The following is a 27,049-nucleotide window of genomic DNA, read 5'->3' as shown; positions in this document are numbered from 1 at the left end:
GATGCTTTCAATTGAAAGTAAAATGACACGTTCGATTCCCGACTTCAACCAGCGAGTTATCGAAGTATTTGCTCAAGCAAAGGATCGAAGAATGGACTTCATATATAAATAAGAATGTTAGTGTATTTATTATTATTTGACTTGTAGGGGAACAGGTTATAAGTGAAATGTGGATCAGCCTATCCCCGGCCATTTAGCTCAGTGAAATAACACTTGACCAGAAATGGAGAGGTCACGGGTTCGTGTCCCGGTTCCTTTGACCCGACCTTTCACTGTCTTTTTCCTTGGTGTTTACATCTAACTGGCACCAACTGTAAACGGGATAAGCTGATTTACAAGTCAGTTGTTAGTGTATTTATTCACATGCGCATTAGTGTTATATTTTGCAACCGATACCTTAAGTTTCTACTTGACTGTCCATATTATTTTATAAGTTTTGCCCCACCGGATAAATTGACCACGGGCCGCCACTGGTCCATCGCCCTCGTAAAAGAGCTCATCTGTCCGAAGCCATTGGCCCCCTCAGGGTGTCATGTTATTTTCGCCGACCCAATACTCAGCGTAGGGTCAACGGCTGTACAGTCAGCTCTATTAGTGTAGCAGGATGAACTTGGCCAGTGAAATAGATAACTATCTACGTACAGGTATTTACAATTTGAGGAGGGATATGTACAGAATCGTCTCTGCACTTGAAGAATATCGGTCTGATACATTTTATGTTAATTTATTTCGTTGATTCACTTGAGTGAAGCGTTCGAGAACAATTTCGATGAGAATGAAAGCATTACTGGATGTAATCTAGCATACGAGAACAATATTTCTAATACAGGTTTTAATTCTTAAAATTTTGGAATGTGTTATATTGGATTCTTGAAACTATTCGACTCTGACCATCGCTAGCGTCTACAGACCAGATGTTTTCTTTATTCCAGGCCCGGCCAAACCTGCAATGTCCAAACTCAATCAGGTGCTTGTCTATTCTAAAGACAGCTATACACAGAGGCGACCACAGATAGTCACATTGCATGCAACATGATAGCTGCAGATTGTTCACTTTTGTGGCAAACGAGCCGTATGAGTGTCGTCGCCGCAAATTACCATTTGCTAATAGCCGCAAGTAAACAAGGTCGCTTTTTGAGGAATACCAAAAAAATAGAATTTTGTGGGATTTATTGGATCCCAGTTAAAGGGAGGAAACATTAAATACTTTCAAATAAGAAATCTCCAGTATCTCGGTCATGTCATGCGAGGAGAGAAATATCATCTACTGCAGCTGGTCATTCACGGGAAGATACAAAGCGAAAGAAGACCAGGAAGAAGACGCATTTCTTGGTTCAACTGTTCCACTGTTGAGCTGCTTCGCGCCGCTTCATCTAAAGCAAGAACCTTCTGAGAGGAGATAGCACTTGAAAAAAAGATAAAGACAGCAGGAAGAATATGATATTCCGGAAAGAAACAATGTGAAGTGTGGTTGTTTGGTAAAGGAAGTCAAAGTAAAAACCTTGAGAAAGATCTTCCACCGACGTCGAAAAATATATAGGTACACTTCACTGTGTTTTCTTTTTGAGGTTGAAGCACCCAGCATGGGACTTCCAGCTGAAGAGGATATTCATCTGATGTAAGCCAAAGCGTTTTCTAATAATGTACATAATCCATTAATGTTTTTCTCCCCAATATAAACACGATGTGGGCCGCAGTAATTACCGTCCGTAACGACATTTCTGCACTACCTGAAAGAAATTGGAGCAACCGCACTTGGTGTAAAGTGGTCAGCGGCATGTTGCAACTATGGATCCCTGCAATATGGGTGGCAAGCAATAATCACATGCTGCGGACAGCTAAATTGGTACAGGTAATCTCAATGCAAATCCATCATAACACAGATGTATACATATGTTTGCTACGATGATGATGTGGTGGATGTGTGAGAGAAAGACTGAGAGTGAACAATAGTCAAGACAGTAGTATAGCTGGTAGAAATTTAGGTTTTGTTATGTTACGTTACACGTCCAATTCCTGTATGTTTGCGGAAGATTTTTATCATGGTTGAGGGTTAGCATTATGGAGACGAATTTCTCCAATTGTTTATACTTATTTGTGACTCCTTGCATATTTTCCTGATGAAACTGTGCAAGTAAATTCACGGAGATTGAACAATCTGTAGTTGATTATGTATATGAGTTAATTCCTTTATAAAGTTTATCAATCTCCTTTCTTAAATATACATACAGTTATTCACTCTTAAATGAAAAGCATTACACTAACGAATGATCCTATTTTCGAGCTTCACGGACCCAAACGGCAGTTGCGGAGCATTAGATAAATTATATATTGATGTCTTATATTTCTTCACATCAAGCCAGTCGCAGATGGTGGTTTCAAAACATGAGGGGTTGGAGGAGAGGGGAGGGGGCGGAGGGAGTAAAATCTAATGACGAGTTATAATTAACTTGGGCGACTGAAGCATATATTTAAAAATGAGAAGTTATGGTCTTCTTCCGGATTATTAGCTTGTTTTGACATAGCAGGTATGTTGACGTTTCAACTACTGTGCTATCCGCCTCTGTAGCGTAACGGCTAGCACTATTAGTTCCCCTCCTCACTAGCCCGGGTTAGATTTCCGGTACTGACAGAAATCCAATGATGGTAGGAGGGCTGGTATGTGGTTGAGATGGTACATGCGGCTCACCTCCATTGGGGGTGTGTCTGAAAAGAGCTGCACCTCCTCAAGATGAAAACACAAGTTAAATTTACTAACTTACTGTGCTCTAGCCATTGTCAAAATGAAACGATATGGGTGTAGTAGACGTTCAGAAGGCTAGATGTTCTCATAGGTATCGTCGTTGCGTACTCGCAGTGTGACCAGGTGTCGTTAACTTCAGCCGTCTTGCGACGAGCGGCAGTCGTCTTACTCTGCTAAAATGTTATTCTTCTTTTGTAGTTCCTCTTATTTCGTTATGAAACAGTTATCATGTTTCATTATCGCAATACATTCTCGGTAGACACCGTCATAATGCTGCGGATGACTGCCAGAACCGTGGTTTGCTCAAATCCTACTTCATAGTGACGAAAGAGGTGTTGTGCTCCACCACTGCTGATTACTTAGTTGGATTAGGCTACATAACCCTTATGTCCTTACAGCCTGATGTTATTGCTGCAGTTCGTATTATCCATAAACAAGAAATGCGGTACGCACCTAGGCTATAAAGAGGAGCCTAGCGCAATCACAATGATGTTTTCTTTGTGGTTGTTAGGCGGCGTTGATGTTGAAGTACTTCAGAGCATTGCTAGTGTTTCCCATTATCGTTGGAATATCTCTTCCTGTTTCCCCTCGGGTTTTGGAGGGGACTCATCAGCCTTATTGATCTCTATCTTATTGTACCGATTAGCTTGTAAAGCTGAGAAGACATGCTCCACTTCACTCAGATTTAGAGCTGGTCGACACAACATTTGGCTTCCTCCGTCTATGTTATTATCATCCCACTTTTCTGTTTAGGGCGATGGCTGGAATCCCCTTTGCGAGAGATTGATCTGTGATTGTTTGTGTAGGCTAGATGGGGGGCGTCCCTCCTCACTAGCACGCTCAGAAATGGGCGTTTTCTCATCACTTCTTTATCCATTGTGAACTGGAGATTTTGGGTGGTTGCAGTTCAGATGATGGAAAAAATTGAGTACCTTGTGAGGTCAAAGGGAGATGTCATCCTCATAATGAAACCATCTGGTGGGCTTGTGTATCATTGTCATCAGTGTGAACTTCTCAAATTTCTCCATTCAGACACTGGCGACAGTTTTAAGGGGCTAGCCATGGTGACCATTCATAAAATCTGTCACCACACTCGAAATTTGTTGCCTATGAACAATGGCTGAAGAGAACCAATACCTGTCGGAAATATGTACCGGCTAGATGAAAAATCGTAGCTTCGAGGTGAAAGATGTAAACAAAGTGACCTTCGTGTCAGTTATTAATATCTGTCCCTGTTTCTGAGCAGAAATTCTGGGCATAAGCTAACTCATTTTTTATGATTTTTCTAGGACATCAAGAACTTCCTCGATGGTGCCGAGCATGGAGTTGTTTACTTCAGTCTTGGATCTCTGATAAGGAGTGAAAAATTGCCCAAAGAGAAGCTGAATCACATCGTGCAAGCCTTCTCCGAAATACCACAGCGGGTTTTGTGGAAATGGGAGGGGGACGTCTTGCCAGGACTGTCCAGCAACGTCATGCAAGCTAAATGGATGCCGCAGCAGGATATATTGCGTAAGATACTTGAAGTTATAATGTGCATAATTGTTGTATATAGTTATCGATAAATCGGAACTCTTAGGAAACAGCATATATGAGCCTACACTAATATCATTTGTTTAGGTGTGAACGGTTGGATTACTCTCTTTAAGTAATACAATAATAGGTGCAGACGATGAGCGATGTCAAATGACAAGTGTTGATATTCTTCCTGGATATTAGTCCACCGGGCGAGATGGCCGTGCGGTTAGGAGCGCGCAGCTAGTATCCAGTATTCGGGAGACAGTGGTTTCGAATCCCACTGTCGGCAGCCCTGAATATGGTTTTCCGCGGTTTCCCATTTTCAAACCAGGCAAATGCTGGGGATGTACCTTAATTAAGGCCACGCGGCCTCTTCCTTCCCATTCCTAGACCTTTCCTATCCCATCGTCGTAATAAGACTACCTGTGTGTGTGCGACGTAAAGCAAAAAAAAAAAAAAAAAAAGAAAAGAGAGAAGATATTAGTCCGTACTGATATACAAAGTACGTCAATGTTTCAAGCAATCTACAGTAGCCTACATCAAGACGAAGGTATACGAGTTCTGTCATTCCTTTCGTTCGCAGCATTGAGCCAGACCCAGAACACTTTAGTCCACAGACTACCTTGCTTGCTATCTCTATAATAAATTTACTCCATGGCTTTCATTTTTCTGATGAAATGTAGGGTGAACATTTTACAAAAAGCCAATCATTGGCCAGAGTGTGGCCGGGTGCTAAGCACTAAGTTTGAGTATGACAACCCACGGCCTTTTGAACTTAAGGCTTTGGGTCTCACGTGCTGACTAGGGGTTTAGCACACAGTGGGGCCGTGGCATTCTTGTGTCAATTCCCACTATAACTGTATTTATCTGACACAGGTCAAGAAGGTGAGGGATACTCTTGTATCCGCCAGTACCCATCAGAAGCCGTGGGACCCGATTCTGAATAAACTGCAGCTTGCGCAAGTGGCAATAGGCGGCGACGCACCAGCTAGGACAGGCATACGAAAGTAATTGCCTGACTACTGTAGTATAGAGAAGTCTCTTTTCTGGGAAAAGGCTGTTATGGAAATGGTTTTGAGACTCTTATGTAGGTGGCACCTGAAATTTTAGGCTAAATTTGACCAGAATAATAGTGTTATTGGCTTTACGTCCCACCAACTACTTTTACGGTTTTCAGATACGCCGAGGTGCCGGAATTTAGTCCCGCAGGAGTTCTTTTACGTGCCAGTAAATACACCGATACGAGGCTGACGTATTTGAGCACCTTCAAATACCACCGGCCTGAGCCTGGATCGAACCTGCCACGTTGGGGTCAGAAGGCCAGCGCCTCAACCGTCTGAGCCACTCAGCCCGCCGATTTGACCAGAAGTAGAGACAGAATGATAGGACACATCTTAAGATACCCAGGACTTGTATACTTTTGAGTGAAATGTAGACGGTAAGAACGGTAGGGATAGACCAAGCTACGAATGTGACAAACATGTTAGAGTAAATTTAGGATGTGTTAGTTACATAGGCCAATCCTGTGTCTAGAATGACACCCAGATACTTAGCACAGTTAGAACATCTGATTACTTCTTCAGAGAGCTTCAGACCTTGTAGCAATCTACCACCTATCTTCGTGAAGAGCATAGCCTGATTTTTCAATTTTCGTCCCGTGGCTCTTGGGTGGAGACAGCAGTCTGGAGGTTCTGTTCGACTCTGAGCGCCTCCCACGAGTCTGTGTTTTCAGTCTATATATATAAAACAACATGTCCTGACTGACTGACTGACTGACTGACTGACTGACTGACTGACTGACTGACTGACTGACTGACTGACTGACTGACTGACTGACTGATTCATCATCGCCGACCCAAAACTACTGGACATAAAGAAATTAAATTTTGGGGATTACAGATTTGAAAACTTGTATTTGGAATTTCCAGTAAAAGTAAAGAAACATACATTTTTTTGGAAAATCCACTTATGGGGAACTGCAAAAGGGGGTGAATTTTTAAAATTAGAATATCTACAGTATATCTCAAATACTTAACATGTTGCAAGCGTGGAAATTGGATTTTGGAATCTCCTTAAATATAAAGAAGCATGCATTTATTTCTTTTCGGTAAAACCCTTAACTGGGGGGGGGGGGGAGTTGAAAATATTGAAAAATGAGTTGAATTATTTGTATGAATATATATACACCAAAAAACCTAAAGATGTTACAAACGTGAAAACTGTTATTTGGACTCTCCTTTGAAAATAAAGAAACACACATTTTTTGGTCGGGGGAATCAACTCGGTGGAGGGAATGAAAACGGAGATGAATTCCTTCTACGAGGATACATACATCTCAAAAACTGAAGATGTTACAGTAGTGATATTCGTATTTGGAAGCTCTTTTAAAGAAACGGGTACCGTTTATTTTTGGAAAAATCACTTAAGTGGGGAGTGTGAAAGGTAGTGAAAAAATTGAATTCATTTCTGGAAAAACTTATACCTCAAAACTGAAGCTTACAGATGTGGAAATTGGTATTTGGAATCTCCTTGAAAAATAAAGAAACACGCATTTTTTGGGTGGGGCGAAACCAACTTAACGGGTTTGAAAACGGAGTTCCATTCTTTTCATGAGGATACTTATATCTCAATAAATGAAGATGTTAAAGAAATGAAAATTTGTATTTGGAATTTTCTTTCAAAGTAAAGAAACACGTAATATTTTGTCTTCGGGAAATCCACTTAAGGGGAGTGAATTAATTGAAAAATTAATTGAATTCTTTGTATGAGGATACATACATCTCAAAAACTAAAGATTTGCATTTGTATTTAGAATCTCCGTTAAAAATAAAGTAACGCGCATTTTTGGAGGGGCGGGGGGTGGAATCAACTTAACGGGCTGGGGTGAAAAAAGGATTTGAATTCATTTTATGAGGATACTTATATCACAAAACTGAAGATGTTAGAGGCATGAACATTTGTATTTGGAATGTTCTTTCAAACTAAATAAACACGTGTTCTTTTGTCTTCGGAAAATCCACTCATGGGGGGTGAATGAATTGAAAAATTAGTTGAATTCTTTGTATGGGGATACTTATATCTCTAAAACTAAAGATGTTAAAGACGTGAATATTTGGTAGAATCTCCTTTAAAAATAAATAAATGCGCACTTTTGGGGAGGGGGGAATCAGCTTAACGGGTAGGAAGCGGCGGGGGGGGGGGGGTGTCGGGTGAAAAAGGAGTTGAATTGCGTTTATGAGGCTACTTATAACTCAAAAAATGAAGATGTTACAGACGTGAAAATCAGTATTTGGAATTTCCTTTAAAAATAAAGAAACGCGCATTTGCTTTTTCGTAAAATTGACGTAAGGGGTGTGGGGTTGAAAATAAGTAAGTAAGGAGTTGAAATATGTTTATGAGGATAATTTATCTTTAAAACTGAAGCTGTTACAGACGTAAAAGTTGTTATTTTGAATTTCCTTTCAAAATAAAGAAACACGTACTTTTTGTTTTTGGAAAGTCCATTTAAGGCAGGAGAGTGGTGGAAAGAAGTGAAGAAGGAGAAGAAGTTGAATTATTTTTATGAGTATACATTTATCTCAAAAACTGAATGTGTTACAGACGTACAGACATGAATATTGGTATATGGAATCTCCTTTAAAAATAAAGAAAACCGAGCAATTGGCCATGCGGTTAGGGTCGCGCAGCTGTGATCTTGCCTTCGGGAGATAGGGGGTTCGAACCCCACTGTCAGCAGTCCTGAAGATGGTTTTCCGTGGTTTCCCTTTTACACACCAGGCGAAAACTGGGGCTGTATCTTAATGAAGGCCACGGCCGCTACCTTCCCAATCTCCCACTCTTCCGTCGCCGAAAACCTTCGATTAGTGCGACGTTAAATAAATAGCAAAAAAAAAATGAACCATGTATTTTTTCGGAAAATCCAGTTAAGGGGCTGAAAGGAATTGAAAAGGCGGGTGAATTTTTATAATGAATGAGAAACTTGATATTTGGAAAGTCCTTTAAAAATACAGGAACATGTACCTTTTTGTTTTCTGAGAAGGCACTTAACGGGGTGTGAAAAGAAGTGAAAAAAATTGAATTATTTTATGAGGATACTTATATCTTAAAAACTGAAGTTATTACTGACGTGAAAACTGGTGTTTGGAATCTCCTTTAAAAATTTTGTTTTTCAAAATACGCTTAAATGGGTGTAGGGGTGGGGGAAGGACTGATCAAGGGGTTTAATTCTTTTTATGGGGATACTTATGTATATCTCAAAAACTGAAGATGTTACAGATGTGGGAATAGGTATTTGGAATCTCCATTAAAAATAAAGAAGCATGTATTTGTTTTTTAGACTTGAGAGAAGACTGTTTCTCACATGTACATTTCTATGTGGCATGGTCATCTTAGCCTCAAAAGGTAATACCACAAAGATGGTTTACGAAGAATTTCATGGGTAAATGAAACTCAATTTTTGGCTTAGTTTTTATACTGTAGGAATTTTCAGATAATGTCTTATTTCAATGCCGAGGAACGATTACTTTGATCAAATTACGAAATCCACGTGAGCGAAGCCGCGGGTAATTGCTAGTATATAAATATAACTTCTCATTCGGTGGATTACTCATGGTGAAGGTGAAATTCAAGAAGAGCGTGTTTAACATAATCCAACCCTGCGGAACTCCGGCTGTGATGGGGCTTGCAGGTGATAACTCCTTTATTTTGTTGGAAGCTCTTGTTGTTTGTGTCATCAGGCTATAGGCTGGCTTGAGGCAGCCTTCCATTCCACCTTATCCAGTGCTAACCCTGTCATTTCTACGTAAATACTACGTCCTACATCTACTCTAACCTGCTTGTCGTATTATATCTTGGTCTACCCCTGCCTTTGTTATCGCCTACATTTCCCTCAAAATCTAACTAAAGAGGTCCTGGGTGTCTTAAGATGTGTCCTGTCATTGTCTCTTCTTCTGGTCAAATTCGGCCAAATCGAATTCTTCTCATCAATTCGACTCAGTACCTCTTCATCTGTGATTCGATCTACCCATCTCACCTTCAGCATTCTTCTGAAACACCACATTTCAAAAACTTGTATTCTCTTTCTTTCTGAGCTAGTCATTCGTACCCAAGTAACAATATTCATCTACTTGCTTAAAAACGTCATTTCCTCATCTAATATTTCTTGCATCATCTGTCTTCGTTCTACTGCGCTCTATTTTTTTTTTTTCGCTGGGACTTATTTGTTTTCATCCTGTACCCCTTCTCGAAGACTCTGTCAATACCATTCAACAATTTATCGAGATCTGCTTGTCATATTCATGCCTTTCTCTACCCCTGCCTTTCTTATGGCCTGAATTTTCCTCAAAATCAACTGAATAAGCTCTGGGTGTCTTAACATGTGTCCTATCATTCTCTCTCTTCTCCCGGTCAAAATTAGCCAAATAGATCTCTTCTCAGCAATTCGATTCAGTACCACTTCATTCGTGATTCGATCCACCCATCTCACCTTCAGCATTCTTCTTTAGCACCACATTCAAAAGCTTGTATTCTCTTTCTTTCTGAGCTATTATCAACCATGTTTCATTCCCATAGATTGCCACGCTTCAGACGAAAATCTTCAAAAACCTATTTCTAATTCCTGTATTAATGTCCGAAGTGAGCATATTTATTTTCTTAAGAAAGACCCTCCTTGCTTGTGCCAGTCTGAATGTTATGTCCTCCTTACACCTGACGTACCTAGTTAAATTGCTACATTCGTGCCCGTGTAACAATATTCATCTTCTTCCTCTAAACCTTCATTTCCTAATCTAATATTTCCTGTCTCACCTGACTTCGTTCAACTGCACTACATTTTTCATTTTGGACATATTAATTTTCAACTTGTACTTCTCCCCCATGCCTTTGCTGGCGAGACGTAGTGTTTACATTTGGCATTTTTGTATTCTGGTATGGGCTACAGTAAAATTGTTACTTTCATTGATCTGCCTCAGCCTCGTCCTTGTGACCGAGGTATGTGCGATGCTAGTAATACCATAACTTGCGCAGTCCCTGTTATGGTTGGTGTGAAAATATCGGTCATAGGGTCGGCTGGTGCAGGCTTTTCAATGGGCTTGGCAGAATGATATGTAATAGCAAATTCTGGCCCGTTGAGGAATGCAACGGAAAACTACCTTACCCCTCATTTCCCTCGAATGCCTTTTCAGTAACACCTAGACTATCTATGGCAGCTGTTGGTGGAGCGGTGGATGATCAAACTAGCCTTCGGGCGGAATATCCAACATACCTACTCCTTCTCCAACACTCTGCCCATACTATTGAGGAATTTTTCCAGATCTTCTGCAGACTGAGAAAAAATAATGATATCAGCGACAAACCTCAGAGTTTTGATTACCTTTCTTTGTATTGCGATTCCCTTCCGAAATTCCTCTTTGATTTCCTTTCATTTCAGTATAAACATTGAAAAAGAGAGGGCCATACGCCAGCCTTTTCGCACTCCTTTCTGGATTGCTGCTTCGTTTTCATACCTCGATTCTTATTACTGCAGACTTATATATGAACACATTGTAGATAACACATTTCTCGGTATCTGATCCCGATCACCTTCAGAACCGGGAATAGCCGGTCCAGTCAATATTATCGAATGCCTTTTCCAGATCTACGAGTCATATCCGAAGGCTAAGATCAGATGTTAGGTCGAGATAGCTTCAAGTGTTCTTACATTTCTTCTGAAGATAAACTGATCTCCCAACTCAGTTTCAACTCGTCTTTCCACTCTTCCGTTAACTTCCCTAGTTGAAATGAGTGCAAGTGTAGAAACTGTGGGTTTGGCCAGGAATTTAGGAGTGTGAGGGAGGACTTGAAGTGTTTGATGGATATAATTAGTATTCTCTCAGAAGACAGGAAAGAAAGTAGGTCTCCCTCAAACAATGTACGGGATACAGTAGGTGTAAAAGAGGGATGGGATAGAAAGGGGGTAATTGTAGAGGACAGGTGGTCTAATGATTTAAGGGCACCGACATTGTAGGTTTAGGCCTCTATTCAGGATCAGAATTCAGGACAGGTGTCTGTGAGAAATCAGTACGAGTCACTGCAGGTAGAACAACAGAGAGAAAATGAGGAACAGAGAACTGTTGCTGAGTAATTAGCAAGTAGGAGAAAAGGAAAAAGTAGGAAGGAATAATGTAGAGGATAGGTATAGACAGGTGGAACAGGGTCATGGGAGTTAGAAAAGGGAGGAGGAAGTAGATTCTGCAGCCGCCACCAAAGATAAGGCTGACCAAGATGGGAGGGGATCAAATGAGGTCGGTAGAGTTGAGGCTCTGGTCATGTGGTATTCCTTTGTTAGACATGTGGAGAAAGTATGTGAAGGAAAGGGACCCAGGGTAGAGTGTTATCCGGGAATTAGGCTGAGGCAGATGTTGACGAAAGTAGCAGAGAAGGAGGAGGGAAAAGAGAAGGTGGTAGTGTTTCACGTTGGCACCAACAACGTAAGGCAAGCAGGTGTAAGTACCAACATAGTTGCGGATGTGTGGGATCTGGTAAATGCAGCACGGGTGAAGTTTAAGGAAGCGGAGATTGTAATCAGTGGAATACTGTGTAGGAGGGATAATAACTGGAAGGTGATTGGTGGTTTAAATGAGGCTATGGAGTGGTTATGTGGGAAACTGGGAGTGAGATTTCTAGATCCTGATGGGTTGGTAGGAGATAGGGATCTGCGCTCATATGACCTTCACTCAAACCGCAGTGACACGTTTAAGTTAGGATATTCGTTTAGAAGTGTTATAGGGAGGTACATTCAGGGAAACGGTGTGGTCTAGGGACTGGTGTTAAGCGTCCAGGGATCTGGAATTCAAGTAGGGATGACGTAAAAATGTTAGTGTTGAACTGTAAAAGGAATAGAATTCAGCAATTTAATAGACATATACTTACAAGATATTGTAATAGGAGTTGAATTATGGCTGAGAAATGATATAATGGATGCAGAAATTTTCTGATGGAAATCGAGTGTGCGATGCAAGTTTGAATTTTGAATGTATTTATAAGTAAATACAACCAATGTTAAATTCACTACATTCAATGTATTAAAAATATACATGCGTGCTCTATTGTTTATTTTACTATTCTTCATTTCCTTTTTACTTTCTGCCTCTTTGATCCGGCGAAATAATCAGTTCTATGAGGGAAGGGCATATATCCGTAAAACTGGGCCCAAGATGGCGACTGTGTAGTTATGAGCCTCCAAAATGTCGTCTGTAAAGAGAGAAGGGCATCTGATCGTAAAACTAAGGCCAAGATAGTGACTATGTAGTTATACCCCTCGAAAATGGCAATGAGAATGGCATCTGTCCCTAAAACTGGGCCATGAGGAGTTAGGCCCTCCAAAATGGCAACGAGAAGAGAATCTGACCGTAAAAATGGGTCCTGTTTGGTTAGGCCCTCCAAAATGGCGGTGGGAAGGGCATCTGGCCATAAAACTAGGTTAGGCCATATGTTCCCCCATTGCCCTACTACTCAAGATGGCGTCGGGAAGGGTATCTGGTCGTAAAAATGAGGTTAGGCCCCTCTATGAGGTTACACTTGCTCTCTTACGCGAATCCCCATTGTCCTACTACTCAAGATGACGTCGCGAGAATCCCCATTGCCCTACTACTCAAGATGGCGTCGGGAAGGGCATCTAGCCGTAAAAGTGAGGTTATGCCACTGCAAGATGGCGTCTGTGAGGTTAGGCTTGCTCTCCTCGCAAAATCCGTGAGTCGACATTGCACTACTACTCGACTAGGGGTCAATGACCTCGGGTCAGGACCCGCATAGGTACACTACGAGGGGTGAATGACCTCGTGGGAAAGATGCTGATTCAGACCCATTGTTTCTCAATCCCCCTTGCTACACTACTAGCACGTGTATCTCCCTAGTACTCTATAAGAGAAAACTGGAAAAAACCTTTGAACCAATACATCTACATATCCCTAATTTGGTAAAATATGTATTTATTTTTACCCGAATGTGGAGCCTAAATTTGAAACAAATAGAATGAAAGCTGATGAAATTTCAAAATCAATTCGTAGCTCCCCTTTATATTTTTCGCAGGAATCATTTCGGTATTTATTTAGAGAAAGAGTGAAGTCTGGAATCAGAACAAAATTAATTATATGAATTTAGCGTTGTAATAAACAGGGACAAGGAACTTATGAGACGTTATTAATGTCTGCTTTAATAATGACACCACTGTCATTCTCAAGAGGTCAGAAATCACTAATGTATGGATTAAATATTTCTAGTATAATCTCATGATAATTATTTCGTTCAGATCACTGCCAATATCCATTTTTGTCTTCTTTCCATTGGAACGCAAAAAACTGATACAAGGATCGCTGCAATGTTCCAAGTTGTGGCAGTTCACGACACACATTATCGTTCAGCGCGACGAGGACGTTCCATATTGCTTCTAAAATATGTACATACATTATGTTTTACTTACAGGCAAAGACAAATAAATCTTTCCATCAAGCACCACGAGTGGTGTGCGTTAGTTAAACCACCGCCGAATTGATGCGCCGCTCTAGCTAGGAGCGCAGTAAAGATTTAGTCGGTCGTGGTTATTGTGGCCAGCACAATACCTTTCTGCTTCACTACCTTCAGTGCTAGTAGTCACTTACACGTTCCCTATTGTTTCTTATTGCGTCGAGTACGGAGAAAATTAACAATGCGTTTCAGTTAAGTTAGCAGAACATGTTTTCAACATAAATTCAATTACGTTACTTGTGTGAACCAATCTGTCTACGCGATGTTCAAATTCAACATATTGAATTTTCTTCAGTTTATCCCAGTAGATTCTGGGGTCGCTGTAGTCGTCATAGCTCATATTGAGTTTTGGCTTTTGGCCGTGCGGTTAGGGTCACGTAGTTGTCAGCTTGCAGACGGGAGATGGTAGATTTGAATACCAGCCCCGAGCGTGGTTTTCCGTGGTTTTCCAATTCCGCACCAGGTTAATGCTAAGGCTCTACCTTAATTAAGGCCACGACAGCTACCTTCCCAATACTAGCAGTATCACATCCTTGTGTCACGGAAAGCTTTTAATGTCTTAGCGCGACGTTAAACCACTAGGAAAAGTCCCTTTGCTCAAGTTTTAAGGCCGGGTTTCCGTCTTGATACTAAGTTACTTTTCTGGAGAAAATTCCAACCTGGGACTTGATCTTTGGTAATCTGGATGAACAGTCGGGAATGAAGTCCTTGCGCTAATAATGCCGCTCGGAAATTTAACCAATTTGTGTATATAAATCCAGGCCCTAATGGTCCCTTAACAGGGCAACTTTCGACAACACTTCTAACAAATATTTGTTCTCAGCCTTTTCGTTGACTTCTTTCACCGAGCTCGATAGCTGCAGTCGCGTAAGTGCGGCCAGTATCCAGTGTTCCGGAGATAGTAGGTTCGAACCCCACTGTCGGCAGCCCTGAAAATGGTTTTCCGTGGTTTCCCATTTTCACACCAGACAAATGCTGGGGCTGTACCTTAAATAAGGCCACGGCCGCTTCCTTCCCACTCCTAGCCTTCCCTGTCCCATCGTCGCCGTAAGACCTATCTGTGTCGGTGCGACGTAAAACAACTAGCAAAAAAAAAAAAAAAAAAAGACTTCTTTCACGTATTAAAAGCGAGCATGTAATTCCTTGTGACTGTCCACATTATAATCATAGCCACGGGACTACCACAGTTTAATGTGGAGTCGAACTGCATGGACGTGGCATTCAATTTAATTTAAAAATCCTCTGCGTTCACCGGGATTCGAATCACGGCTGCCGTGGTGAGGGCCAATGGGAAGTTTAATTGTGACGCACTACATAGATATAGTAGCAAAATGCTTCAAGATGAATGCAGTTTACTTTATAAAATTGTTATCTTTGTCAACAGCACATCCAAATATCCGTGTATTCATCACTCAAGGCGGACTTCAGAGTTTCCAAGAGGCAGCATACCATGGCGTTCCTCTCATCGGAATGCCATTCATTGGAGATCAAAAGTACAACGTTGGAAAATATGTGTCTGCCAAAATCGGTGTCGGCCTGCCGCTGAAAGATCTGACTAAAGAGACATTGCTGGAAGCCCTGGGGAAAGTAATCAATGACTCAAGGTGAGTAGCTTGTCAGAAAATAACTATTTCTAGTCAAGTTGTAACCAGTGTTATTATTTGCGAGTTTGTATATTAGAAATAACAAAGTTATTTATATCTCTTATTGGATATAGAATATGCTACATTTAAGTGTGGGTGCCATCTCCGTCATTAGAAATGATCTTAGGTAGGATCCCATCCTCACATGCAGGTTGCCTACAAGTCGTCTACTAGAAAAAGATTCCGGAGGCCATACGCCAAATTATTAACATTGAAGCGAAATCGGGTACTTTGACAATCTTGGGCGGTTAAGTTCATTATGAGACATTGGTAACGCTGGTGTACTATGCTTGTTTCATGTTCGGTTGTTACGGAAGGTTATAGATACGTACAGTGTTAGAAGTAAAGACTCTGATGCACTGAGAACCCATTGTAATATTCATAGAGACGTATCTGAGTCGTTATGATTAACTGAGATTGAGAAAAATCACTTTTGTGGTAGAATGGCTGAGAGCGTTAGTCCATAAACTGTAACTTAACAAGACCTTAGAATGTGCCGAGCATGTAGGTAGGTAAGGGTTATTCTGCCCGAAAGCAGGTCCGAACCTCCGCAGAGGTGTTCCTGAGCCGGAATTTACGTGCAGTAGGGTGGCCAGCTCCCCTCCGCTCCTCCATTCCCTTACCCGCCACTAACAGCGGGTGGCAACCCATCCAACTCCTGACCACGCCCAATGTTGCTTAACTTCGGAGATCTCACGGGATCCGGTGTTTCAACACGGCTACGGCCGTTGGCAGCCGAGCATGTAGCATATAAAAACTCAGTAGTTGAAGGTCAAGTTTCTCAAATTAAAAAAAATGGGAGCAGAGCGCACAAGTTACATAGGGCCTATACTACTGTCCGCAATGGTACTTTCGTGGTAATGTTTTGATTCGTAAGTTTGAACAGAGCCGAGGTTTTATTTTTCTTAAAGGGAAAAAATATACTGTAAACTAGAAGAAAATGTATATGTTATATGTTTAGCCGGCCCCGCGGTGTAGGGACAGCGTGCCTGCCTCTTATCCGGAGTACTCGGGTTAGATTTACGGCCAGGTAAGGGATTTTTACCTGGATCTGAGCGCTAGTTAGAGGTCCACTGAGCCTACGTGATAACAACTGAGGAGCTATCTGATGGTCAAATAGAGACGGTCTAGGAAGTCAAGAAAAACGGCCGAGACGATTCATTGTGCTGACCACACGACACACGCCTTCAGGCTGAACAGCGATCGATTGGAAGTCCATGGCCTTTTGGGGCTGTTGCGCCATCGGGTTTGGTTTTGTGTTATATGTTTGGAACATTGAAGAAATATGGACGATTTCTTCAACAAGTGCGCCGCGTTCGGACTTGGAATATTGGGTCCTTGTTTCGTCGAGGGTGCTGATGAGAATCCAAAAATAGTGGTCCATGCAGTCTACAGAGACCTCATTATTACTCCATTCTTGCGGAATTTGGGTCGGTTTTGTGGCGCCAGAAACTTACCCCTCGAACGACAATGGATGCAGCAAGATGGAACTACGGTCCACACTACGAGTGGGAGTAGAGATCGCGTAATTTAACTTGGAACTTCCTGCTTCCCAGATCTCATGGCCCCAGACGCCTGCACATGCGGTATGTTGAAATAATCAGTATAACCAGTGGCGGTGGGCCCTTAGGGGCACAGGGGCACGTGCCCTGTCAACTTTTTGCACTCAGAATTTCAGAAAAGTATTTATAATGTAGTTGGGCTACAGCCGAACAACAGAATTATTTCTACAAATATTATCACGACGAAATGTTAAATTCTTAACTGGATTATGGATTTTGGTAGGTAATTAAACCCACCATGTCTTTAAGCACGAAGAGAGGATACCTTTTGTGTTTAAAGAGACAAGCTGTTGCTGTCAGCGCGACAATGACTGCAGGAGCCTTGCGAGGCGAGTGGCAGGCGGACTGTGCAGCTCTGGGCACTAGACCGTCTCGTGCCCAAACGATGCGCCTGCGCATTAGAACACAGTATTTGAAGATAGTGAACGTCCATGACAGCTGTGGGCTTGTGAGGGTGAGCGGGCGACGGGGGATGCTTCAGGTTGGGCACTCAGATCTTTGAGGACTTCTGCAGCGCATGCGCATAGAGCAAATAACAGATCACGAGAAATATCCACGCTTTACAAACATCAGTGTAGCCAGTTCACCAATTCTGTAACTAAAGTAAATCTAATAATATTTTAGTCTTGTTTATTTAAAAAATGCGTTCATATCACTCCTGCAGGGATTTAGTTGTTTTCAGATGTTCGAATTATTAAAATAAGTTATCTTAAATGAGGTTACCGTGTTTCGATATCTGATATAAGTTATATCAGATAACCAAGTGACCAATAATTAGCAACAGTAACATTTTGTTCCGGCACTTACACGCGTTCTCTCTTGCTCGAAGTGCTACTGATAAGTTAGTTACAATGACACTGGGTGTGACGTGAATTCTCTTCAGTGTTATATTTTGTGTATTTGTGCGCTTGTTTATTGCAAAATGAATAAAGTCAACGAGTTAATTGAAAAGCAATTAAATTTTGAGACCAGAGTTCGTGCCAAGAGTTTAGGACCACCGCGACCTGATATGATTATTATGCAGCAGACGGAAGGAAAAAACAGGAATTTCAACAGAAAATTTAATAGTGGTATGTATGCTAAAGCGAAATGGTTATGTGGATGCGAAGAGAGAAATTCATTTTTTTGCTTTCCTTGCATTCTATTCGGTGGTGACGATGCTACGTTTTTTTGCTAGTTGTTTTACGTCGCACCGACACAGATAGGTCTTATAGCGACGATGGGACAGGAATGGGCTAGGAGTGGGAAGGAAGCGGCCGTGGCCTTAATTAAGATACAGCCCCAGCATTTGCCTGGTGTGAAAATGGGAAACCACGGAAAACCATCTTCAGGGCTGTCGACAGTGGGGTTCGAACCTACTGTCTCCCGAATACTGGATAGTGGCCGCACTTAAGCGACTGCAGCTATCGAGCTCGGTATGTATGTGGTGACGATGCGTGGAGCACAACAGGTATCAAAGATTTAAAGCATTTGAACGAAAAACTGAAAAAAACACAGCGAATCGAAAAAAAAAACATTTAAACAACGAAATGGATCTCGCACTTTTAGGTGAGCTGGACATAAGGATGCAACTTGATAGTGGGTACAGACTTTCACTTCGTAAACAGCATGAACAAGTCGACAAAAATAGATATATTTTATCTCGTCTGATTGATTGTGTGAAATTCTGCGGTGTGTTTGAACGTGCGCTCCGCGGCCATGATGAATCAACCGATTCAATTAATCCTGGAATATTTCGCGGTTTAGTTGACTTTGTAGTTAGCTTGGATATCGCAATGAAAGAAAATTTAGAATCTGCAACCGTTTTTAAGGGTACGTCAAAGACGATACAGAACAGTGGCGGTTTCTGGTATAGCGCAATGGAGCAATGAACCTCCAGTTTATATCACATTGTACTTGACTACTTAATTTTCACAACTGCCTTGTCAATCTCGAAGCATTTGCTAAGCTCAACTATCCGTAATATACTCGTACTGACTTTCAATTCAAGCGAGCCGCGCGATGTCCTGGCTGGATACTCGTCTGGAATGCACCCCGCATGCAAGGTCACATCTCCGTCCGTACCTTGGCGAAGGGTGTGGTGAGGTGCGGGGAGATGCCGACCAACACGTAGACAAGACCAGGATATCGCAGAAATGAATATCCGTGATTTACGCATGCGCAATATGCCACTCTCTCTCACCCGTCTTCGTAATCGCAAGTAGTGTTGTTGGGGTTAGAAAACTAGTACTTCCCTGCCATCTGTTGCCCTTACAGGAATTTAACTACGGCAGCAAAGAATAGTACATATAGTCACATTAAATTGCCAAATTCCGATTGATATTTTGTCCCAAATATATTACTAATACTTACTGAACATCTATTCATTTGCCTTCTTTGGAGTAATTACTTCTTGGAGAGAAACTTAACTTAAAACTCATTGAGGCAAAAAATAGCGGGAAGATAATACCAATGAAAATGCTAACTGCCTAGCCCACAAGAGTTCGTAAAATTAAGTTACCAACGTTATCAACAGTGCGAACACACATCCCTAATGTTTCCTTCTGTTTTTCAAATGTGATACTACTGTAGTGTTTATAAAACTTTGCAGTATTTATCATAATTCGTTATATTATTGTACGCTGTGCAAGCGTCTCAGTGTACTATTTTGTCGTACAGAAACTTAATTTTTAGAACATAAAGAAGTTACAATCTTATGTCCGTGTGTGTGTCTTTGCGCATTGTGGTTGCGTCCACAATATTTGTGCTCGGGAAAGGTAAGGAGCTACAAAATGAGTATGAACAGTGTCCAGATACCTAAAAAAAAAAGACAAAATTTTCTTCTCTTTCTCTCTTGAGCGCAAACTTGAGATTAAGAATGCCGGCCGCCCACTGCGTGATCTTGATATAACGATGCAAATGAAAAGTAAAGAAATCGTGTGTAAACTCAGAATGGATATAGGCCCTATGCAAAAGAATCGATTAGATGTGTGGGTGCGAAATTAGCAATATCAACAGGATGTTTTGTTTTCCCTGTTTATTTTGTGTGAGTGATGAAAGCGAAGGGACTTGGATCAAAGTCGGAGTGGTAGTATGTGGGGGCGAAGGGGGGGGCGGCACAAGAATTCTTCCTTCTATTGAACCCCCAGTGACGAAAGTCACGCGCCGCCACTGATACAGAACGATATACTAGATTCTATGCTCGAAGTATGTCATACTTTTATAATGAAAGAAATTAGTGCTGCTAATTACTTAGCCATCCAAGCAAATGAAACAACCGACAATGCAACAAAAATGCAGGTGGTGCTTATATTTCGCTATCATATTATACCCTATAATCCTCAAGACTTGCCCCTAAGTACGGGCGACATTATATATATATATATACCCTACAGGGCACATTAATACTGCAGGATGATACCTACCTGCTCTTCTGTTCTTGCATACGGGCACCAGCTCAGCTACCGTCGGCAGAAATGGTCGATAGTTTGGGTTCTTATGACGAGAGGATCATGGGGAACTCAATACTACATTAAACTACCAAATGAGGAACACTTTCGCTATGATCAGAATTTTGAGCATAAGTTTGTATTCACAACACAAGTTAATTACAAGGATTGCACCTGTAGTGCCAAAATACGTGCGCCGAAGGCTCACATCTACAAATTAAAAAGACAACAAAGCAAATACAATCTTGATGATGACGTTATGCTGAAATTTGTCGATCTGTGAACCAAGAAAAAAAACCCGATGTGTTCTCCCACATGGAAACACATCCCTATGTCTGCGACATAAAATGATATAATGGTAGAATTAAGGATACCTGCAGAGATTACCGCTATGATGAAAGTTTCCTCCCATACCGGGATATTTATATACACAAAAATTAGCAGCACAATAGGTAAATGAAACAAAACTAAAATAACCTACTCTAGCGCCCTCAATTACATACTTACACGGACGTGAACACACGTCCACCAGGCAGAAACATGTGCCAACAGGGCAATCATACCAGTAGCATAGTGCCAAGATCACCTTATTAGAATACACAACCCTAAGAACGCGAATCCAACAAGAAAGGAAATACAAGGTAAAATGGATAAAAATAACTGACACACAGGTTTGCAAAAAAAAAACTCCCTGCCAAAGGAGAATGACCGACCTCCAGAACAATTTAAAAATGGCCGAGCTCACCCCAATACGGAGCAGGCGAACATTGACCTGAAGTCGGGTCTGGAGCCCCCTTCCACAACAAAAAGAAACTTGTAAACAAACTCCCGCTAGACGTCTTACCCTACATTCTTTCACAAAGGGACTTTCAAGCTTCTACACATACCAGCCAATGGCATAAAATAAGTGAGGAAAAACACATCTCATATCACGCTCCTGACTTCAATTAACCACCCACTCGGGTCGCAGTCGAATCACATGAAGTGTTCTACAATTCAATCATATCAAACCATCACCGCCAATATGCGGCGCGACAACAGTAACCTTGGGAGTCAGAGGTTCAAACCCCACGTTTGGCAGAGTAGCACAGAGTCGAATAGCGTTAAAACCTGCGCCTCCGCTATAGTTTACGTCCGTCTAACACACGTAAGTAGAGCCCCTTAACTAAATAACTGTCATCAGCCTGCATACCTTACACAACGCAGGTATATCTGGCCTTCCCCTGGAATATAATGGGAATTACATATATTGCCAAATCCTACAAGTAAAATGTATTTCACGACCGACCCCAAAGGAAAAATATCCGGTCTATAGTACGCAAACACATATGTATCACAAGGCACACTACATCTTGCCGCGATAACAAATATTACCTCTTTGTCCGCTTTATATAAAGATACAAGAAAACAATTCTAACTACTCTTACCCGTAGATATATCAAACAATCTTAATATGCAGCCTGATGGGCCACCATCAAATCCTATATGAATATTTACACGTTTAATTCTACTATCTCTGCGTGATACCTTAACTCTACCATACGTCTAATAATTCATTGGTCCACTTATCTTAATTAATCTCCTCGTCTCTCCCTCCGGGTATGGCTAGCATGATTTAGCCCATCATGATAGATGTCTCATCCAGGTTCGATTCTTGGAGTCCATTCTTCCTGCCCCGCTGGTCCATAGTGCCGCCTTCTTCTTGAGGGATGCCTCGTTCAAGGTGGCGTCTTCGAAGCCACGTTCTGAAGTTATAGCCGCTCACTCCCCTTGGAATACCTCGACTTCTTACTATAATGAAAGATTCACTTTAACCACTACGCCACATTCTGGACATTTACTTAGGTTGAGCTAGCACACAGCGCTAACACTTTGCAATGCACACTCCTCGTCCTAACTTCACGTATAGCTGCATACTCGCTAACTTGTGTACTGTACCACAAACTATTTTCTGTTCTGGAAACTATCCACTCAGTTATTGTTTTTACGCCCGCTTAATTTGGATTCAACATTCTATCAGAGAATAAATATAGACCTCCTCAGTCTATTGTCCACACTTCCTCGGCACCTCGGGAGCTTCGCCCCTACCGCTATTTATTCGAGTCTGCAAGTACAGCTTTCTATTGTTACTGATAGCATTAAATACACGCGATCACATTGATAGGTATCTGAATATAGCGCCACTTACAGATCCACACCTGCCTCCGTAAGTCTCCTATCCACTGTAATAATTAATCGCACTGTAATAATTACACACTGTCTTTGTTCTGAACAAAGGGTTTCCGGAGCAATCTAAGCAGACGTGCGACGCAGGCCGGCAGCAAGATGATAGTCAACTGGATGATCTCCCCCCATATCACTCAGCTTTTATATGAGGCCGCACACCAAAGGACGCCAGGGGAAGTCCCGAGAAACAACTTGAGTCTGGAATGTGGCCACTACAGAGCTTCCCACGGTTGTTCTGCTTGGAACATATTTATTAATCTAATCCTATGTTAATAACCCTAGATGTATCTACCGCTTCGTAAAATTCTAGTAACCATTTCCATCTTTTTATTTCTTGAAAGACCTTCAATTACGGGAATTACGGCTCAATTTCCGTAATGTGGTGGGCCTGTCTGCTCCCGCTAAAATCTCTGTTAAGATGGCAGGTCTTTCCCTCCGACAAAATCCCATCTCTCTTTCTCTCTTCCTCACATATTCTTTCTTCGTCACACCTGACCACGCCTTGCCTCGGGAAATCACCTTCTCGATTCCCGCGCTCTGTATGGCATCACACCCTCACAAACGGCGCCCTACTGCACAATTATCACTGCGTTAAATATCCATACTTGCGGTCATATATAATGGTACAATATAAATGGCGAAATACATGAGCGGTTTGGGGGGTTTCTTTCTGGCATCCAGTCATACAGCTGAAGGTATAAGCTCTGTGATTTTTAGTGAACTAAGTAAGTTGGGTATTGACAAAAGCCCTGAAAAACTAATTTGTCAAACATTTGACGGGGCCAGTGTAAAGAGCGGTGCGCAGACTGGTGTACAAACACGCATAAAGGAAGTGTATAATGAAGCTAATTTTTTTTCATTGTTATGCTCATGTAGGAAATTTGATTATGCAGAAAGCCACGTCCGATATAAAAGAAGTGAAGATATTTTTCAGTGATATTCAGGGAATTTCCTCATTTTTCAGTCGCTCTAGTAAACGCACCGAACTACTAGATACAGTCGTAATGCGCCGTTTGCCGAAAGCAGCTCCAACGCGTTGGAACTTTCAGACCCGCATTGCCAATACAGTGTTTGAAAACAGAGATGTCCTGATTGAGTGCTTCCAAACAATATGCGAAATAGAGACAGATCAAAACACTGTAGGACAAGCTTCTGGATTTATCAGATTACTGAACGACGCTGACTTCATATATTGGCTGAATTTCTTCTATAGATTGATGCCTCATGTTGATATACTGTTCTCCCAAATTCAGATGCGTAATGTTGACCCTGTCTTGGTATCTGAATTCCTAGCGAACTTTCTACGTAACATCAGAAGCATTCACCCTGATTTAGAGGAAACTGATAACTACGAAGCTCCAGTTCCTCCTAGGCGGCAGCGAACTTTCCAGCAACGAAAACGAATCGCTGCTTTGGAAACATGTCATACTATTTTCCTACATGCAGAAGAAAGATTTCGTTTCACAGGCCATTTAGCAGCTGCCAACCTCTTTCGGGTATCAATTTTTGGAGAATTTTGTGCTCGCTTTACGGAAAAAGATTTTGCGTCAACCGTAAACACGTACCCGAAAGTGAACAAAGCCAGGCTCAGGACCGAACTTGAAGTGTTATATTCCAGGGTAGACGTGCGTGCGGCAGATGGTGCTGCGGAGCTTTTGCAACTTTTCCTGCGCAACAATATGCAAGACACGTTCAATGAATGCGTTAGGTTACTGAGCATCATTGTTACAATCCCGATGTCGACAGTGGAAAGTGAATGGTGTTTCTCTACTCTAAATCGAATAAAGACCTTCTTGAGGAATACGATGAGCCAAGACAGACTAACGGCCCTGGTGATGCTTTCAATTGAAAGTAAAATGACACGTTCGATTCCCGACTTCAACCAGCGAGTTATCGAAGTATTTGCTCAAGCAAAGGATCGAAGAATGGACTTCATATATAAATAAGAATGTTAGTGTATTTATTATTATTTGACTTGTAGGGGAACAGGTTATAAGTGAAATGTGGATCAGCCTATCCCCGGCCATTTAGCTCAGTGAAATAACACTTGACCAGAAATGGAGAGGTCACGGGCTCGTGTCCTGGTTCCTTTGACCCGACCTTTCACTGTCTTTTTCCTTGGTGTTGATATCTAACTGGCACCAACTGTAAACGGGATAAGCTGATTTACAAGTCAGTTGTTAGTGTATTTATTCACATGCGCATTAGTGTTATATTTTGCAACCGATACCTTAAGTTTCTACTTGACTGTCCATATTATTTTATAAGTTGTGCCCCACCGGATAATTTGGCCACGGGCCGCCACTGAGTATAACCCACCTACAAATATGAGTGTTGTAAATAAAGTAGTACAGACACTCGCAGGAATCGGGCATTCGCAAAAGGGATATGAGAGCGGCCGGGTGGCGCTGTTGTCGACGTGTAGTGAGCATTTGAAGGTCGTCCAGTTGTGTGGCGTTGAAGTGAAGAGTGTCTCTTTCACCCATATAAAGCATATTTTCAAACGTTGATCAGCGTTCGTGGATTAACATCGAGGTTGCTTGTGGCAAAAGTGCTTCAGAATGTTATCGAGGATTACGCGAAGCCTTCGATTCCTCAAGATCAGATTGACATTGTGAGTGGCCTTGGTTCTGTAAACCATCAATGGACCGTAGAGGCATCTCTACTTCGCGTAGTAGGGCGATCCGTCGCTGTTATCAGCAGGGAACGCCTTGACAACGGTCCCCAACGGCTTCCCGACATTTAACACAAGGTAACAGATTTTGCTGGTGACTACATTGAATGAATGTAATGTAGTTGTATTTGTTAGTTCATTAAATATTGAGTTCTATCAATATTGCCACTACTCTATTTGCAGCATTCGTGTTCCCGAATTATGCCGGAAGATAACGTCTTTTTTGTGTCCTTGCTTCAAACTTTGTTCACCAACATCTTCAATATTCTTCAGAAATATTATGAACAATGTGTGGCACGTGGTGGTACGTATTTTGAACTACTGGTCATCTACTTACGACGCTTTGGTGTGCCGAATGAGATCATTGTTGGCTGGGGCATACATACATTGAAAGTCTCGACATCGATTTTAAGGCATCGCCTCTATGCTCCACCCACTTAATTAAATCGATTAAAGTACTTTACCTGCTTCTTCTTTGTCTCTAAGGTCTCGTTTATCTACGTTATCATTAGAATTATTGTTTAACTTTTATTCTGTATGATAATTCGCTTACGAAATTAATATTGTGTGATATTGTTTGTCGGTAGGGCAACCTCAATCATTCGGGGAAGAATCGATAATAATAATAATAATAATATTAATAAAATAAAAATAATTATAATACCAACGCAATTCAAAAACTTTTTAATTGTCGTTTGTTTTGCAACATACTGTAGTAGCTGTTAATCGACTGACGTTTTCTGTTTCAGTTACCGTGAAAATATGAAAAAGTTGTCTGCGGCGTACCGGGAAGAGGTCGGAACTTCTCTGGACAGAGCCATCTGGTGGATAGAGTACGTAATTAGACATAACGGTGCTCGTCACTTGAGATCGGCAGCGCTCGATCTTGCCTGGTACCAGTATCTACTTTTAGACGTCCTCGCAGTCCTGGGTTTAGCTCTTGTAGCTGCACTCTCAGTCACGTACTTTGTGCTGAAGAAAACTATCACTCTATCCAGACGATATTTATTTACTTCAAAACTGAAGAAAAGTTAAAATGTATTTTACATTATTATAAGAAACTCTGTTTCTTTTAAGTGTTCTCGAATATGTAAAGTTCGATTATTATTATAAGGGATTTTAAAAATGAAATACAGTAATTTATACACGATTATTTGTTTCATTAAAATAAGAACTACTCGTAACGTCGTCGCATTTTTATTTAACCATATCTGTTAAACATGATTTTCTCAGTCTAGATGTCAGAATGTCAAGGAAATAATATTTAATATTATAATGACGTACACGTAAAGGAGTATTATTTAACCAATTTTTTAAAAATATAATGCTGATTAATGGCTCTGCCGGGCTGAGTGGCTCAGACGGTTGAGGCGCTTGTCTTCTGACGCCAACTTGGCAGGTTCGATCCTGGATCAGTCCGGTGGTATTTGTATGTGCTCAAATACGTCAGCCTTGTGTTGGTAGATATAATGACACGTAAAAGAATTCCTACGAGACGTAAATAACAATCTATATATTAAAAACATTGACGAAAACTAAAGTCAGTCAGTACGTCCATTCTATCCGGTCGATTTCCTTCATTTTTTTAACTGAAAGGTATTCATGCACAGATTTGTCATCAGGCAATATAAATCACTTAACTTTCGCCTTCCTAAAATTATTTGATTTTCAATTTTTTGTCTCTTTGAAGCTATCATATCTTTGGCTCTAATTGAGGTACGGAGTTCGTTTTGACCTAAGAACACTCAGTGGAT

General features: G+C 41.4%; 1 protein-coding gene across 1 annotated transcript in view; it reads left to right on the top strand.

The window, feature by feature from the left end:
- Positions 1-26,445, top strand: part of LOC136866013 (UDP-glycosyltransferase UGT5) — a 101,590-nt gene extending 75,145 nt beyond the window's left edge. Inside the window, exons 5-7 of the mRNA XM_067142624.2 lie at positions 4,033-4,255; positions 15,147-15,366; positions 26,045-26,445. Coding sequence (XP_066998725.2) covers positions 4,033-4,255; positions 15,147-15,366; positions 26,045-26,330 — 729 coding nt within the window. The 3' untranslated portion in view covers positions 26,331-26,445. The remainder of the gene's footprint in view (positions 1-4,032; positions 4,256-15,146; positions 15,367-26,044) is intronic.
- Positions 26,446-27,049: the final 604 nt, after the last annotated feature.

Source organism: Anabrus simplex, chromosome 3 (assembly GCF_040414725.1).
Source record: "Anabrus simplex isolate iqAnaSimp1 chromosome 3, ASM4041472v1, whole genome shotgun sequence".
Taxonomy (NCBI): Eukaryota; Metazoa; Arthropoda; class Insecta; order Orthoptera; family Tettigoniidae; genus Anabrus; species Anabrus simplex.
This window is presented reverse-complemented; position numbering and strand designations above follow the sequence as displayed.